Here is a 13,952-nt window from a genome sequence, read left to right on the forward strand (position 1 = left end):
TGACTCTTTGCTCCGTATCAGAAAGATACCTAGTTCAAATATCCACCGTGTTATTTGGCTGTCAGCAGGCCACCTCTCCCTAGCTCAATTTGCGGCGCTGTGCTGCGGTTGACACCAGGGTTAATTCAGTCTTCCTTTTGATTAAACCATAAGACAAATTTCTGCACAGGGTGAATAAAGGGAACTTTATTATCATTTACCTTATTGATATGTAACAAGGGTTTGTGTGTGTATTTGCATCGGATGTGTGTGTGTGGGGGGGGGGGGGGGAAGAGATTGCCGTATCATAACATTTCTTTACCACCTACTATGAGTATGAAATGGCTTGTGGAATTGAACTTGATACTATTGGCAAAGTGAAAAAGATAAACAGAGAGGTGTCTTTTATGTGAAGCGGCGATGGAGTGAGTGAGTGGCTGTGTGTGAATGCGTGTGTATATATTGCATACACACACATGCAGTGTAGATAGATACACACGATACATGCATACTGTCACTATCAGTGATCGAAATCACCAAACACAATTTTTAAATTCATTTTATAACATTGGCTGGGTGAAATTAGTTTGAGGTAAAAATTAGTTCGAGGAAGGTATGGAATAATAACAAACAATAATAAGAAAAAAATTTGGGACATTCGAATGAGTTCGCGGAAATCGCGTTGGAGTGTATATATAAGCAACTCTGCATGAGTAGTAAATTCATCAACAAGGTGGTTGGAAAGGTTCATATAGATGAGACAGTTTTAATTGTGATGTTAATGCCAAATTAACTATTCAGAAATATGATTCATGATGTGGTTTACAAGGATTTATTTTTTTCTTGTCCACAGGTTCATTATGGAGATGTTAATGCTTGATGATAAATAATGTACTGGATCACATTACATTATATTTGTTACTGTAATCAAATTTGAACATTTTTACAATTCAGGCATGTCAAGCCGTTCATCTAAACAATAGGAAATTAGAAGATACATCCTTTTCTGTTATTGATACCATTCCAATTTATTTTGTGCAAACATGTTTTATGTGGAATCTGAATCTCCTCCTAAAGATGTGATGGATATGTCCAAACTTATACAGAAAAAGTTGGCTAATGATGAAGTTTGCCTTCAGGTAACATTTTGTTTTTGGCTCACAAATATTTTTATCAATATATCAATTATTGTTACATTAAAAATTTTTCTTGCTTGTGCAGCTTAGCGGTCTAGTGGTATGACTCTATATCTCTAATGATAAGAATGAATGTATACTAATTAGTAGTAGTAATATATTACAATTTTCTAATTTCGTTTGAGTTAGACTGATGGACTGAAACACTTTCCTCCTTTTTAACAAATTGTCATTATCATCTTTAAGAAATCTCTTTTCCAACTTTATCCCATTGTGTTCAGGTGTAAAACAAGTACCTATCCTGTAACAGCATTAAGGGGGGGGGGGGGGGGGGATACCAAACTACAGTTCAAGGTTTATTGGGATGGCTCAGTTCCCGATCATGTGGTGTACCAGATAAGCGGCGGGCATGAAATTGAACAATTTTTCAGATTTACCATTGACCACTGCATATATCCAGACTTGTGTCTTCATGAAAAACAACGACACCTTAATCTACTTCTAGCTATGAGAGACAAATCTATTGCACAAAACAATAATTGAATATGTCACTCATGTCATAAGTAAGAAATGGATTAAGAATGCATTGTCTGCCTATTTGTCTCATTGTACAAACAAACCGTTTGGTGGCGACAACCTCGAACAAACAAAGCCATCACTCATAACCCATCGCACCAATGGTCGGTTTACCTGCAAAGCTTGTATTTTGGCCATTGGCCCATGACCATGTGACGATGGCCGTCGATGACACTGACAAGGGATAATGGCAAATTCTGTTGTTCACATCTCTGTGATCACTATGATGAACAGTTTGATTACACATCCAATTGGCTGTTGCGCTAGACACTAATAGGGGATACAGGTAAATTCTATTGTTCACACCTCTGTGATGAATGATACGACCACACATCAGTTGACTGTCCCTTTAGACTAATTTGCATTTTATGAACCATTGTTTTAAATGATTGAAGACAACAAAAAAGCTCTTTTGTGGGGACGGTCATTGTCAAATTTCTACCCCGTTAAGTGGCAGGATGTCCCAATTAAGTGGTTGGGAATTGGGAAGGGTATAATTTTATAAAGAAAAAATTCGGTTCCCAAGAAATCGTCCCAATAAAGCAGTTATCCCAATTAAGCAGCATCCCCAATACCGACTTGGACTGTATAAGAGCTCTTTACACCATATGCTGTTGGGTTTGAGCAAATGAAATGGATATTGCGCTTTAAAAAAGCTCACATTATTAATTCATTTATATTTTCTTTGTTATAATTATAATGAAAGCAAAAAAAGGAACAGCTTATACTTTTTCAACTTGATAACTGTAAAAAATATTTAGAAGTGAAATTAAGCTTTGATATTTCCCGAAGATGTACAAGAAGGGTTGATTTAATCATTTATGACAAGAACTCATTTTGATGAAAATCAAACCTTTTCACCATCCGACTGATTATGTCATTCACTGTAACATATCATCTCTTAGTTAATTTGTCTTAATAAAAATAACCTCTTGATCTTTGGTTTGATAACAAAATATTTTTTTTTAAATTACGTCTTTCCAAGCAATATCTTTAGATATCATTGCTTAGGCATTCCATTAAAGAGTATAGATAATCCATCAGACAAACGTTTGATGTCAACAGGAATCACCCTTGTTGTCTAAAGTGAACAAATTGGGGGTTAAGTATTTTGCTCAAGGAAAAAATGAAAGCGCCTGAAGCAAGGTTTCAGGTATTAAACTCACCCACTTTGCCGCATTAAATAAATAAAGTCAATTAAAATGTGTAAGATTGGAGGCTTTCACATCCTTATAGAAAAATGAGAAATTATCAGATTTTGATACTTTTAAGCTCTGCAAAACTTCCAAATTTCAGGATGAAGTACTTGCATTGATTACTTTGAGATTATACCGTAATACCTTATGTTGTATCTTTCATGTTCTTTGTTTTCAGTGCGTGGAATGTGCCTTACTTGAAGGTGACAAAAGATTTTTGAGATTTGCAGCTGTGGTGGAAAGACAAGATGAGTATGGGTAAGACAGATTTGATAGTTCTATGTATTCCTGTGAAGGAAACAATTTCTTCATAACAAGGGGCACATTTTAAATCTGCTATTTGATTTGCTTTAAATGTTGTATTTGAATGGAGAAATTAATGATAAAAAGTCTCTTTCTTTGAAAGTTGTAAAATTGGCCAATAAGTTGTTATTAATATATTTTATGAAACAAATAAAAATGATTGAAGGCAAGCAGCTTTTCATTGTTGAAAACTGTGGTTTTGAGAAAAACACATTTCAGAGTTTCTATACTTTAGAATATTGATATAATTCTACACAGCAAATTAATGGATTGAAAGGATAGAAGGAAAAATTTGTATGATTGGGATATTGCTTTACATAAAATGAAAATATATGTATCGTGTCTTTGGCTTACATGTCATTCTGAGAGCTAACATTGTAGAAATGAAGTTTCCCCCCTACCTTCACGATGTTCACTTTACCATTACTCATTATCATACAAAAAACAAAAACAAAAAAAAACCAAACAAACAACGAAATAAACGAAACAATGGTTGACTAGGAATTCCATGTATAGATTCCTCATCAAACAGTCTAGTGTTGAATAGAATCTCCAGTGAAGTCTTAAATGAGTTATTTTGTGATTAATATTCTTTTCAGTTTTGGAAAAGAATAAGTGTTTGAAGCAGGGTTTGAACCAATGATGTTCCAGGATACAATGCTTTTTCTGTTAAATCGTCACTTCTACCTTCCTCCCTCAAGTTCTGAACAATTAGCAAAGCTGAATTTTTTAAAATTTTAAAAAGATAAAATTATTTCTGGTATTGTTTATGTCAGAAGGGGATAAATATATTTGATATGAACATTAAATATTTTTAATTGGAACACAACATTCTCTTAGGTTATCACAGAATTGATTTTGTCATTCATTTCCTTTCAACCACTCAGAGTTTTCCTCTACTCATCTGGGCGAATTCCATGTTTACAATCTGGAGATCTTGTCTTAGAGCAAACAATAGCTGTTGATTCCAGACTACGGTGCCATGCAGGTAATCATTGTAAAATTTAGAGGTTTATGTACAAACCCATTTCTGACAAAAGTAGACAACCATTCTTTAGGCCACATTTACTTCAAATTATTTTTACCATGGAGTTTTGAAGATGATTTTTATTTATCTTTTATTTTTAAAAATTATTTTATTCATATAAATTTAATTGAGAATCATGTGAAAAACATCTATTAGTTAATATCCTGGTGGTGAACTGGTCGATTAGGTAAGGCAATGCACCGGGTTTGAATTCCATTGATCACTTTGTGGTGCAGTATTTTGTGGCTGAGTTCAATGACATAGGCAGTGATGCCAAAACTACGGTTTCACTGGAAAAAAATCAGGTCAGGGGCAAAAAATTTTGGGTTACGGGCAACTTCTGTAAAATTCTGGTGAGGTCATATTGCTCCAAGGAACCCCCCACCAAACACCTTTACCTCCACATCATCGTCACTGCCACTATTACAATTACAACCAACAGATCATCATCACTACCACTACTATTACAACCACCACCACCACATCATCATCACTACAAACACCACTTCTACAACAACCACCACCACATCAATATCACTAACAGTCACACTACTACAACCACCACCACCACATCATCATCACTACCACTACTACAACAGCCACCACATTATCCTCACTACCGTGACTACTACAACTACCACCACCACATTGTCATTGCTATCACTACTACAACAACAACCCCCAGCAGCACATCATCACCGCCACTACAACTACAACAACAACAACCACCACCACATCATCATCACTACCACGACTACTACAACCACTACCACCACTACAACTACTACCTCCAATCACCACCAACACATCATCACTACCACTACTACTACAACAACCACAATCATCACATCATCAGCACTACCACTGCTACAACTACCAACACCATATCATCACTACTACAACTACTACTGCTACAACTTCCACCACCACATCCTCACTACCACTAATACGACAACAACCACTACATCAACATCATTACTACTACTCCTACAACAACGACTACATCATCATCATTACCATTACTACTTCAACTACTACTACAACAACCACCACCACATCATTATCACTACCAATACTACTACAACCACTACCCATGTATCATTATCACTACTGCCACTACTTCTACCACCACCATTAGGTTTTGGAGCTTTACTTCATTTGAAATAAACGGACTTTGGATGGGATGGTATTTGGTATTGTGTTTTTACTTATCATATAGTTCTTATCAGCTATCAATTAGAATTATAGGATATATATAAACACTCCAATTACCATCCAAATTCCCTTTCTTGTTTGCGGAAATTCCTCTTTCGGCCTGTGAGCCAAATTTTAAGTTGGCGTCTCTGCATAGGATAGATTTGAACTTTTACATAGCGCATTTCCAAATGATTCACCATGAATAATGTTATTTATTCCCCCGGCAGGCAATATGAAATCATATTTTCATTTCATATAGTATAGATTTATTTTCAAAATCTTAGGAGGAGATCTTTTCACCCTTTTCCATCAAATGTCTGTTTGTTTTTTTATTTTTTCCCCCATGAACCATGCAAGTGAAAAGCAATATTGCTGGCTTTTTTTTAAAGATTGGAATAACGGAAAGCATAGTGTGATGTAGTGTATGGCGCTGTTATGGTGGGAACAGTACAGATATAGTGGTCTGTGTGGGAGTTTTCTTCCTCTTGTCCATTTTTATTGTAGTTGCACATTTATAAATATTTCCTCCAACTCCAACATTAAACTAGTTCAAATATCATTGGTGTCGCATGATGTAATTTCTTCCTCTCCATGAGACAATCATTTGAAGCTTGTTATCTAACCATGTTGAAAATTATCAATTTTTGTTAAAATAAAATAAAGAAGATGGTATATATTTTAAGGAATCTCTTAAAATTAATTCTTAAATGATAAATGAATGAATTAGATTTTAATGAAATAAAATCATATTTTAATGGGTCTCTTATGTATCATGTTTTTTTCATCTTCTTACAAATTCATCATCATATCGTGTCGGAATGGCTTCAGGGGTGCAGCCTCTCAGGTCCATATCACTGATATGTGGTCCAAGTTCGCACTCTTGAAGGATGTGGTCCATGTTTTGAGCCGTGTGTCCACATTGACATCGGCAGTCTGAAGAAAGTCCCCATTTTTGTAAGGTTGTTTTGGTCTTCCCAACTTTAGACCTTGCCCGGTTCAGTGTCAACCAATCTTTCCTGGGGAGATTTACTCTGCTTGGCAGTTCTTCCTTGGGTTCCTGAATGGCATCATTTGGGCAGCAGTCCCATTCTTTCCATGAATGCACTCTGTATATGGCTGCATGGTCTGGGTGGATGCCTTCAGTTGTCAGGAAGCTTTTCCTAGATTTCAGTCTCCTTGGCACGATGTTATGCTCATATTAAATGATAGGTTCATTGTGCATCAAAATTTACAGATGAATGAATTTAAATTGTTAATGTTGCTTTGTTATTAGTTTAAGTATGTAAGGAATTTTTAAATTTCTCAATATTGGTAAATCTTAATTTTACAAGCAGGTATCATGTCACTCACGGGGTTCAGTCTGCTCTATGCATTTGAAATCAATAGAGGTTGCACATCGTCTCTGTTCACTGTGAATTTGATTAGATTTTGACACATGTCTTGATGAATAGTCGTTGTCATGACTTGATTTTACCATTGATATAAAACTAGCTTTGCATTGTTTACTTAACTTGTTAGTGTTGACAGATGATTGTTAGCAACAGGTGTCGTTTATTAATGCATTCATGAGTGCTCATCAATTTTAATGATATCATACAATTTTCACTAATAAGACATTAATTGCAATGTAATTCTGTCATCATTGAAGTTCGAGTTACATTGTTGTTGTAATGAGAATAATTTCTTGTTATAATCACATAGATTGGGTAAATTATAATTAAATAGAAATTTATTCTCGTCTTTGATATGTTTGTTTATTGTGATGAAGTTGAGAGTCACACTGAATAAACATATAAAAAAAGAGGATACAATAGCTTGAGTTAGATGTAAACCATGAACATACACACCTACATATTTAGACAAGCATACACACACACTCTCTCTCTCTCTCTCTCTCTCTCTCTCTCTCTCTCTCTCTCTCTCACCTGCTCTCTCTCTCTCTCTCTCTCTCTCTCTCTCTCTCTCTCTCTCTCTCTCTCTCTCTCTCTCTCTCTCTTACACACACAAACTCACTCAAGGAATTTGTAGGGTGTAAACCTTCTGTCGAAGAAATAATAGTTACGGATGAACATACAAAATGTAGCAGGAGGATTGTATATAATTTGTAGGCACCACATCCTTTCTCTTCTTGAAATTTTTGTATTTGCCAATGCTTTAAAACATTCATGATTATGTCGCTTATAAGAGGGGGTAATTAAATATTTCAGCCTGAAACATTGTTTTCCTCATTTTACCTTTTTATTTAGATCTCTTGTTTTCATGAGAAACAAAAGATATTTTTTTTATTCCTTCATATATTAGAAAAGGAACATGGTCAATTAATATTTATGCTTGATTTAATTATGATTATTTCGTAATAAATCATTTACTTTATCCATGTTCTTATGTTTTTTCCCTTATATTTATTCAGAAGCTCCACCAAAGCAAAAGAAACCACAGCCAGGTAAGTTGTGTATTTTCATCATTCCATTTCTCTGCCTAATTCTCATTGATATATTTTTTGCCTGGCGTCCAAATATACTAAAATTCTATTTAATTTAGAATCTTCTTTTAGGCACCTTTTTGTACAAGTATAAAGGGCATACGAGGTCCATCCCAAAGTAAGTTTTCCCCTTTTACAACTTGCAAATAAAATGAACAAGAACAATGAAACTTGACATAATATACCTTCATCTTATGAGTTGTTCAAGAAAAATAAACGCCAGTGGCTATACACTATGCATTCTCCTCAGCCAATTTTCAAATGCGGTGATGTAAGAGGCTTTGTCCAGCTGTCTTATTGCTGCCTGCGTTGCAAAAATGATGTTTTCTTTTGACTAAAATTTTTGAACCCAAAGGTGTTATTTCATTTTGGGAATAGCCAACACTCACACGGTGCTAAATCCAGAGAATAGGGTGGATGGTAAATTTCCCGTTCTTATGAGGTCAAGAAGTTCATTGGCAAGTCTGGAAGAGTAGGTCATTGCAGTGTCATGATGAAAGATATTCCAGGTTCGAGTAGACTGGGCCACTGTTTTTTGCTTATTGCTGATCTCAATTTGTCTTGCAAAACCATTTTATAGAATTTGACGTTGACTGTGGTGTCAAATGGAACTGGCAAACACAAAAGTATGCCAGAGGTGGTGGAAAAACATATCCACATGCATTGACAGGTTTCCCTTTTTTGATCTGATCATCCATGTCTATACTACCTCGTAAATGACTTTTATCCATTTTCTAATTGTTTGCATTGAAGGAAAATATTCTCCAAGAGCTGATATAAGATCAATATGTATCTCATGAGCTGACTTACCTAAAAGAATTGAAAATTTCATCACTATTTGAATGTCATATCTCGAGAAACACCATGCTGACCTACTGGTACCTGAACAGGCCGATCGTTTCTTAGGTTTAAGGAATACTTAACCCAGCAACACCCATCCTACCGACCTTTATATCATGGCTGCTGACTGAGACACCTAGAGGCTCGCAGTGAAGAGCAGATACAGTTGTGCAAGAATAGAAGGGAGGAGCAAAGATGACACAGACGACAACGGGCAGCACCAGAGGCAGTTCCAGGAGAGACTAACATGGGATTCACCTGCAGCCGTTGCAGCAGTCTCTGCTGCTCCCAAATCCACCTGTTCAGCCACAGCAGATGCTACCATTTCATTTAACTACAAACTGATTTTTCCAAGCGCAAAGACTCCATTGTCTTCAGAGACAGATGAATGCCAACAACCTTGAGAATGATTATTTTAGTTTTTGAACATTCATTTTGCTGGCTATTGTTGTCTTTGTGTTGATAGGAAAAGAAAGCTCATTTTGGATGCTTTCAGTAATGGTACACACACATTCACAGGGGATGTTGTGAAGCATTGTTGTGCATATGTGAAAAGTTTCATAATATTCTATCAAGTGGTTCCAATCTTGCTTTTGAGATGGACCTTTGTGCCACTGAGGTGTCATTTAAACATGAGCTTGAACCCTTAGACCTGGCTTTTAGCTTTTGTAGTGAGTCTAAGACCATAGCTCTACATTACAGCAACTTTTTTTCATTAGATACCTAGATATGGTTTTATCATCTTTAAAACTTCCTTTTTTAGAGAACTGATAGCTGTTCTATAAGGTTCTTTTTCTATTTCGCTATTCTATTGTTTTTGGTGTCTATAGTTTGCATTCTCTTTTCTTATTCGTTCCATATTCAGATTTCATCCTGGGTCTCAAGTCACCCGACCTAAATGTGATCTTGGAGATGCCACAGCAAGAAAGCACTCAAATGTTCCTGGCAGAGTTACGGAGAGCCCAAGACTGTAAGAAAACCTTTTGTTTTGTGGGCTTTTTTTTTTTTTTTTTTTTGTAACATATTCCTACTTGGAGCCCTAGCTATGATTCAGTTTCAGTAGAAAGCTAGTCTCTGTTTCAATGGGATGACTTGCAATGATAATATAAAATAATAATAATAAATTAAGAGTAGAAAAACAAGACCAGATTTTAGCTATTTTGTTATGGAGTGACCATTGGCCATCTGATGTGCCACCAAATTTATTTTTTTTTGAAACCATGAATACAGATTCTCCATCATTGAGGAGGTATTATGCTAAAATGTTGTTAAATGACCAAGTGATTTAAGCTAAAATCTGTTCTTTTTTTCCCAGAAAAGTGTTTCTACTTTTGAATTATACCAACTCTTATAACCATCTAACATTTTCCCTTCACCAGCAAATATCCAATCGTCTGTTTTTCCTTTCAACTTCCATTAACCTTTTATGGCCTAACTCTTGCAATGCACATCATAGATATTTCAAACAATAATTACTGTCGATTTAAGCATGATAGAACTATTTTGGTTTATTTTTTAAATAAAAATAATTTTTTTGCTGTTGTTTTTGTTTAAAAAATCGTTAAATACCAATCCTCTGATCTGTCCATCCGTGTCCATCTTTAACTGTTTGGCTATCCCATCACCACCTTGTAGATTTCTTATTTTTGATTGTTTTCACTTTATATTTACATTTATTAATCAATGCTCTCTGATTTTACTTTTTTTGAAAGTTATCATTTATGATGTTCTTGTTGCCTGCGATGATGCATTTTGTTTGTGTGAATGCAAGGATTCCAGTCTTTCCTTGTTTTTAAAAGTAACCAAATTTTTTTTGTTTTTGTCTTTTTACCCTTGTCTCATGTGGCTTGCCCAAATGTTTTATCCTTTTGTATGGATGTTTGTTCGTATGCATTTTTATGTTATGTATGATGTTCAGGAAAAAAAATATACTCAAACCATGGGCTGCCTGTTCTGATTTAAGGGTCAAGGTTGTCAATTTGTCAAATTTACAGATTTCTCCTTATCTTAAACTCTTCTTTGCTCTAAAGTTTTAAATATATGATATACCTTTTTACCTGTATGAACAGTGTCATGTTCATTGTCTTGGGCACATACCAATTATGAGGCTTCTCATGAACAAGATTTTGTGTTTGAATAAAAAGTAATGCCATTTGTATCATTCACGAATAGATCTGCTGGGAAAGCAACAAACATAAGTTTTAAAATGTTTAGAAACCAACTCCCTATGTAATTCCTGAAGCTTTCTCAATAATTGCCAAGTCTGAGAGCCACCAAATTGTAAGCCCGGTTTTAAAGTCTTTATACACTTTTTTTTTTAATGTCAATGCTCTGAATTGGCAACCTTGACAAATGGATTTTTGTGTTCACTCTTTCCATCGCTTATGGCTTACAAACAAATCTCTCTCTCTCTTAGTTGCAATGTGGAGACCTGGTAAGCAATTACGTCCAAAGCATGCTTATCACTTGTCATATTATTAATTTCCTTTCTTTGATTCACGCACTTCTATTTGATAAAACTCACAGCCTCCCTGTCAAGTTATTTCAGCTGTTTTGGTACCCATCTTTGCTTTTATTTAATGTAATGTCCAGGACCTGCTATTTCCAAAGCCTCATGGCCCAGTCTATGAGGCTGTAGTAAAAGCTCTCCAAAACCAAAGATCAATATGGACTTAAGGTAGTAGTAGGTTATGTTAAAAATTAACAGACTCATAGACTGGGCCATGATTCCTTGTTTTTAGTGTAGTCCTGGCTTAGATGATTATAACATTTATACTTCTCTTTCTATTTTTATAGTTGTTTTAGATTTATTCCAATTGCAATAATATGTATTGTCAGACAGAATGATGACCATGTACAGATTTGTCACTGACATTGATAATATATATATATATATATATATATATATATATATATATATATTAAAGCCTGTAAATCTTCCGACTATTGTCGGATTTCCGACAGTACGATTTTGCTCTATAAGTGCTAATATTTTTTTAAAAATTAATAGTAAAAATAAAATTCGTAACGTCCAAGAACAGAACCAATAAAAAAGAAAATGAAAGACTTTTAATTCGTTCCTCGAAAAAAATCAGATTTTATTCCGTTTCAAATGCCGACTTTAAAAAAAAAAACTAAAAAACTTTTTATTTGGCGCATCAAAGACAAAACAAAACTAGGCCATCAATCAGTTAGCTATAATATTATCGTGCCACCTCCGCTAGACGTGGATGTATTCACTGCCTGGTTACTGTGCCACAGCCAGCGAGAGAGGGTCGCGAAGTTCATGCGAGTCGTCGAACACACACCTAGTCAGTAAATAACGCACACACAGAAGTGTGTCATAGCTTCCCAGACCGGAAGGTTTCTCTCTATTTTGCTACCGACGTACATGCATTTCTCCGTGTCTCATATCTTTTTCCCTATGATTTATTGGTTCCATCTGGATGTGAGACAGAAAAATATAATGCGAAATAATTATTTTTCTTCGAAATATATATTCTTTTTCGAAAGCTCTCACACGACTGCACCACCTCCTCTTCTTCTCTTTCTTCTTCTTCTTCTTCTTTCTTCTTTCTTCTTCTTCTTCTCTTCTTCTTCTTCTTCTTCTTCTTCTTCTTCTTCTTCTTTCTTCTTCTTCTTCTTCTTCTTCTTCTTCTTTCTCTTCTTCTTCTTCTTCTTCTTCTTTCTCTTCTTCTTCTTCTTCTTCTTCTTCTTCTTCTTCTTCTTCTCTTCTTCTTCTTCTTCTTCTTCTTCTTCTTCTTCTTCTATAAGAATTAATCCAAATAAACGAATGAATCAGCTTAAACATTTAACACAAACAAACAGGAGCGAAGATACGCTGCTTTCCGTGTCAAGCACTAGATACACATCCTTCAAACGGGTAGGAACCTGGGCCCTCAAATAATTGGGATTTTTTTTTTTTTTGGTACCATAAAATAAGGACCTCATTATAAATAAGTAGGGGAAAGTGACATGATTTGACTAGTCAATTGATGTGTCATATCTGTGTTGTGTTTATTAATTAATCCATATTTTTGTCCTGTTGTGTCTATATCGTGTGTTCAAAAAGTTCCGACACAATTTTTTTATATATATATATTTTAGCCAATTTTAGATTTCCTTCTCCCCCCCCCCCCCCCCCCCCCCCCCCCCCCCCCCCCTCCCCCCCCAAACTGAAGTAGTTTTGGTATCTCTTTGTCCAAGAAAATCGGTAATCCACATTAACTTTAATAAATCTATTTATTGATTAGTTGTATGTTTCATTTTATGGATTGACCAAAAAGTAAAATTGGACTAGATTCTGAATATGTGGAAGAGTGTGGGGATATCTCTCTTCAAGTGCAATTTTTTAAACAGATCTCAGGCATAACTTATAATAGTCAAATGGAGTGGAAGCTTCAATTTAACTAATGAAGACAGATGATATGGACGTTTCAGATTTCCCCTTTGTCAACAAAACACGATGAATGAAACACTAAAGACAAATGGTCATCCTTTTTATCTCTCATTTGTCTTTAGTGTTTCATTCATCATGTTTTGTTGACAAAGGGGAAACCCGAAACCCAATTATCTCATGTTCTCTGTGTCTTTTTTTTTTTTTACATACATCACTTTTGAAAGAACAAGTATGTAGTACACGCTTTTTTAGATTGCAAATCTGGTGAAGCACATTTTAATTTGCTTAATGGTGAAAAACATGTTGCTGAATCCAATGAGCAAGGGTATCAGCACTGCTGTAGATACAATCCGGTTTTTATCCATTTATTGCTTCTTTAACTATTATTGGTGACAGAGGTGATAGAACAACTTTTCATGTGCTTTATTCTCATTACCATTGCTGTCATGGATTTACATTTTTCTTGTAACACATATTTGTTTTTATATCAAATGTAAGTTTTCTTCTTCTTTTTTTTATTTTTATTTTTTTTTATTCAAGGATGTTTTCAGTAGTTTTAATAATCCAAAACATTTTTTGCATGAATAAGACTGATAGACATACATTGTTAACGTCTGTTCCAGAAATGTTGGGATTATAAAAAAATGATTTTGATATTGTTTTCAGAAAAACTTTATATGCTTTGTGCCATGTACCATTTCTGTGTAACAACATACCTAACCTATACTCATTGTCGGACTTTCGATTGTTTGTTGTCACAAACTGAATGGGAAGTTTTATCCCATATTTGCCATTTCACTTTCATGAGGATGTAATC

At 35.0% G+C, this 13,952-nt stretch overlaps 1 protein-coding gene across 11 annotated transcripts in view; it reads left to right on the forward strand.

Annotated features, from left to right (window-relative positions):
- LOC144968213 (inositol polyphosphate 5-phosphatase OCRL-like) overlaps positions 1-13,952 on the forward strand; it is a 40,914-nt gene that overhangs the window by 1,616 nt on the left and 25,346 nt on the right. For 6 of the 11 annotated variants that reach the window (XM_078906341.1, XM_078906344.1, XM_078906339.1 and 3 more), the window contains exons 2-6: positions 833-1,118; positions 3,066-3,145; positions 4,078-4,178; positions 7,825-7,857; positions 9,602-9,706. In XM_078906341.1, coding sequence (XP_078762467.1) covers positions 1,023-1,118; positions 3,066-3,145; positions 4,078-4,178; positions 7,825-7,857; positions 9,602-9,706 — 415 coding nt within the window. In that variant the 5' untranslated portion in view covers positions 833-1,022. Of the gene's footprint in view, positions 1-832; positions 1,119-3,065; positions 3,146-4,077; positions 4,179-7,824; positions 7,858-9,601; positions 9,707-11,152; positions 11,171-13,952 lie in introns of all 11 variants that reach the window. The other 5 variants (XM_078906336.1, XM_078906335.1, XM_078906334.1 and 2 more) reach the window with 1 other exon arrangement.

The sequence above is a fragment of the Berghia stephanieae genome, chromosome 3 (genome assembly GCF_034508935.2).
Source record: "Berghia stephanieae isolate SIO BIC M18660-M18661 chromosome 3, UCSD_Bste_1.3, whole genome shotgun sequence".
NCBI classification, from domain to species: domain Eukaryota; kingdom Metazoa; phylum Mollusca; class Gastropoda; order Nudibranchia; family Aeolidiidae; genus Berghia; species Berghia stephanieae.